Here is a 3,491-nt window from a genome sequence, read left to right as displayed (position 1 = left end):
TATTCCTAACCACTTGCAGCCTGAGAATCTTAAGACTCTGTAAGAAGAGATTTAAATGCAGTTAATTACAAATTAATAATGTAAACAAATTGCACAGGCACATATTTTAAATCCTTAAGACAATAAATTGTTCAAATATAGTAATTTACATATCAATTATTTATAAGCTAATTAAAACTCATAGGGTCATGTGACTTTAGATATGAAAGAGACCTTAGCAGTAAGCACCAACTATTATAAAACTGCATTATAATTATTTGTGAATATGCCCCTTTCCTTGTGCCTCCTTTGAGGAAATAGTCTTGTGTTTCTTTGTATCATCAGTACTTCAACCAGTATAGATAGAGAGTAGACACTAAGTAAAGATTAATTAAACAAATTTTACAGATAAAGAACCAAGAACTCTGAAAAGTTCAGTTAAACCTGCCTGAACTCAAACAGGTAGCTAGACTGGAGCATCTGCCTCTTCTGAGACCCAAACCAGGAAGGCCTTTTCAAGGCCAAATTGAGATAGTTTTTTTCAAAAAGTGACATTGGCAATGGCATCTTTTCCATGAAAACAGGTCTGCTAAGAACTTTAAGGCAGGCCAAAGAAAATTAAGGGAGAATAATGCACAGAATAAATATCCAATCACTATTCATTGATTGATTTAAACTTGAATCAAATTACTATATCTTCTCAGAAGTAATTAATTATCTTTTCATGCCTAGCACAGCCATGGCTTGTGGTCCCAAGAAGCATCTGAAGAGTGTAGCAGTTCCAAAGCATTGGATGTTGGATAAACTGACCGGTATGTTTGCCCCTCACCCATCTACCGGTCCCCATAAGCTGAGAGTGTGTTTCCCTCTCATCATTTTCCTAAAGCACAGACTTAAGTATGCTCTAACAGGGAATGAATTAAAGGAGATCAATTTGCAGTGTTTGATTAAGATTGATGGCAAGGTCCAAACTGATACAACCCACCTTGCTGGTTTTATGGATGTCATCAGCAATGACAACACTGGGGAGAATTTCCATCTGATGGATGACACCAAGGGTCACTTTGCTGTTCATTGGATTACACCTGACAAGGCCAAGTCTAAGTTGTACAAAGTGAGAAATATCTTTGTGGGGACAAAAGGAATCCCTCAGCTGGTGACTCATGTTGCTCGTTCCATCCGCTGTCTTGATCCCCTCATCCAGGTGAATGACACCATTCATATTGATTTGGAGACAGGAAAGATTACTGATTTCATAAAGTTTGATACTGGTAATCTGCGTATGGTAAGCAGACATGCTAACCTGGGAAGAATCGATGTGATCATCAGCAGAGAGAAACATCCTGGTCCTTTTGATGTAATTCACATGAAAGATGCCAATGGCAACAGCTTTGCCACCTAGCTCTTCAACATTTTTGTTACTGGAAAAGCCAACAAACCATAGATTTCTCTTCCCTGTGGAAAACATATCCATCTCACCATTATTGAAGAGAGAGACAAGAGCCTGGTAGCCAAACAGAGCAGCAGATGAAATGGTCTCTAGATGACATGATTAAAAGTCTTTATACTTAATTAAAGATAATACAACATGATTAAAAAAAAGTAGTACAGTTCTATTTCTGTGGTAGCTATTCCCAAGACAATCACCTTTTTTTTCTTCTTTGCCTATATCACATGTCAGATGAAGTCTATTTCTCCACACCCTTGAATCTAGCCCAGCCTGCCACTGCTTGTCCAAAAGAGCACAGTGAGAGTGATACTCCATCAGATCTGGTCCTGAACTTTAGGATGCTGATGGCTTTTGCCTTGGTCCCTTGGAGCCTGTGGCTGTCATACATAAAGTTCAGCTTCAGTGCTGAAGAAGTCCTGAGACTACATAGAGAAGAGAAGAGCCCAGCTGTGCCCGGTCTTTCAGCATCCCTATCCAATCACCAGGCGTGTGAGAAAGTGGTCTTGAACTGTCCAGAACAGCTCAGTTTCTAGCTAAATATCACAAGGTGACCACAGTGGATAACCCATGCAACAGATGAATCACACAGTTGAGTCCTACTTGAATTTGCAATTAACAAAATTTGAGATATAATAAAAAGTTGTTGTCTTAGGCCACTTCATTTTGGGGTCATATATTTGCAGTAATAAGTAACTGAATTCTTTGTTTAAAAGTACATAGTTCTACATTTTCTATAAATGAAACTTTTCTTATCTCCTACTCTTAACCCAGGTTAACACAGTTTAGAAGGATTTAATAGTGCTGGTCAATTCGAAGTTTTGTTATGGTAAGAATTTCCCCAAGATATTAACATTAAGAAAACCTACAGTTTATTTTACAGCAAAGAAGTTCATTTTAATAGGATCCAAGGTATACAAGCTACAGCATCAATTTCTTTCCCCATAAACGTAGCTTTACTTTTTTTATTTTTTTTTAAAGATTTTATTTATTTATTTGACAGACAGGGATCACAAGTAGGCAGAGAAGCAGACAGATAGAGAGAGGTGGAAGCAGGCTCCCTGCAGAGCACAGAGCCCGATGTGGGGCTCGATCCCAGGACACTAGGACCATGACCTGAGCCGAAGGCAGAGGCTTTAACCCACTGAGCCACCCAGGTGCCCCAGCTTTACTTTTTTTAAAAAAGATTTTATTTATTTATTTTGACAGAGAGATCACAAGTAGGCAGAGAGGCAGGCGGGGGGTGGGGTGGGTAGCAGACTCCCCACTGAGCAGAGAGCCCAATGTGGGGCTCGATCCCAGGACCCTGAGATCATGACCTGAGCCGAAGGCAGAGGCTTAACCCGCTGAGCCACCCAGGCGCCCCTGTAGCTTTACTTTTTACAGAAAAGTAAATTGAAACAGAAAAAATCTGCCTAGCACAGATGTATGTGTTTGACAAAAAGCATCTTGAGAGAATGACTGTCATTTGTAAAAATGATTAATATCATTCCTTTTCTTCCCCTTTTACTAATCCCTGATTTACTATTTCCACATTCACTTCGAGTACCTCATTCACTTATATATGGATTCCCTCAGAAAACCTTTACTGAATCCCTACCGCATTCCTGGCATGATCCTAAGCGCCAGCAAAGAAACTATGATGACTAAAAGGTAGAACTGTACCTCAAGGGGCAACCATTCTACCAGGGAAAACAAGTGTACTACTAAACAGGGCCCACGGGTATGGTAAGCGCTAAAATGGCAGAAAGCACGAAAGAGAATGGGAGCTCAGAGATGAGAAGCAGGGCCTACTTCCGTAGGGTGAAAGTTCCAGAGAAGGTAAAGTTGGATGCTAAAAGATAAATTTTTCAGACAAAAGAAATTTGCAGACAAAGAAATGGTAAAGGACATTTCAGGCAGAGACAATGACATTTGCAAAGGGAGGAAAAAGTAAGGCAAAAATGGCAAAACTTCTGTTGTGGATGTAGCAAAGGACCGATGGGGGAGGGCAGGGAACTAACAAGAGATAAATAATGGGCCATGGTAGAGATGGGCTGGGGGGGACACAGAGTGAAGAACTCTT

At 40.1% G+C, this 3,491-nt stretch overlaps 1 protein-coding gene across 1 annotated transcript; it reads left to right on the top strand.

Moving 5' to 3' along the window:
- Window positions 1–716: 716 nt before the first annotated feature.
- Window positions 717–1,381, top strand: LOC111141069 (40S ribosomal protein S4, X isoform-like). Its single transcript, XM_022493398.1, has one exon. The coding sequence runs from the start codon at window positions 719–721 to the stop codon at window positions 1,379–1,381; it is 663 nt and encodes a 220-aa protein (XP_022349106.1). The 5' UTR covers window positions 717–718.
- The last annotated feature ends 2,110 nt before the right edge of the window (window positions 1,382–3,491 follow it).

This window comes from Enhydra lutris, unplaced genomic scaffold (genome assembly GCF_002288905.1).
Source record: "Enhydra lutris kenyoni isolate GAN:26980312 unplaced genomic scaffold, ASM228890v2 scaffoldscaffold5, whole genome shotgun sequence".
Taxonomy (NCBI): Eukaryota; Metazoa; Chordata; class Mammalia; order Carnivora; family Mustelidae; genus Enhydra; species Enhydra lutris.
The sequence above is the reverse complement of the archived record's forward strand: the minus strand, read 5'-3'. Positions and strand labels throughout refer to the sequence as shown.

Coding starts and splice junctions, on each gene's coding strand:
- LOC111141069 (XM_022493398.1), top strand. CDS start 719: ATGGCTTGTGGTCCCAAGAAGCATCTGAAGAGTGTAGCAGTTCCAAAG.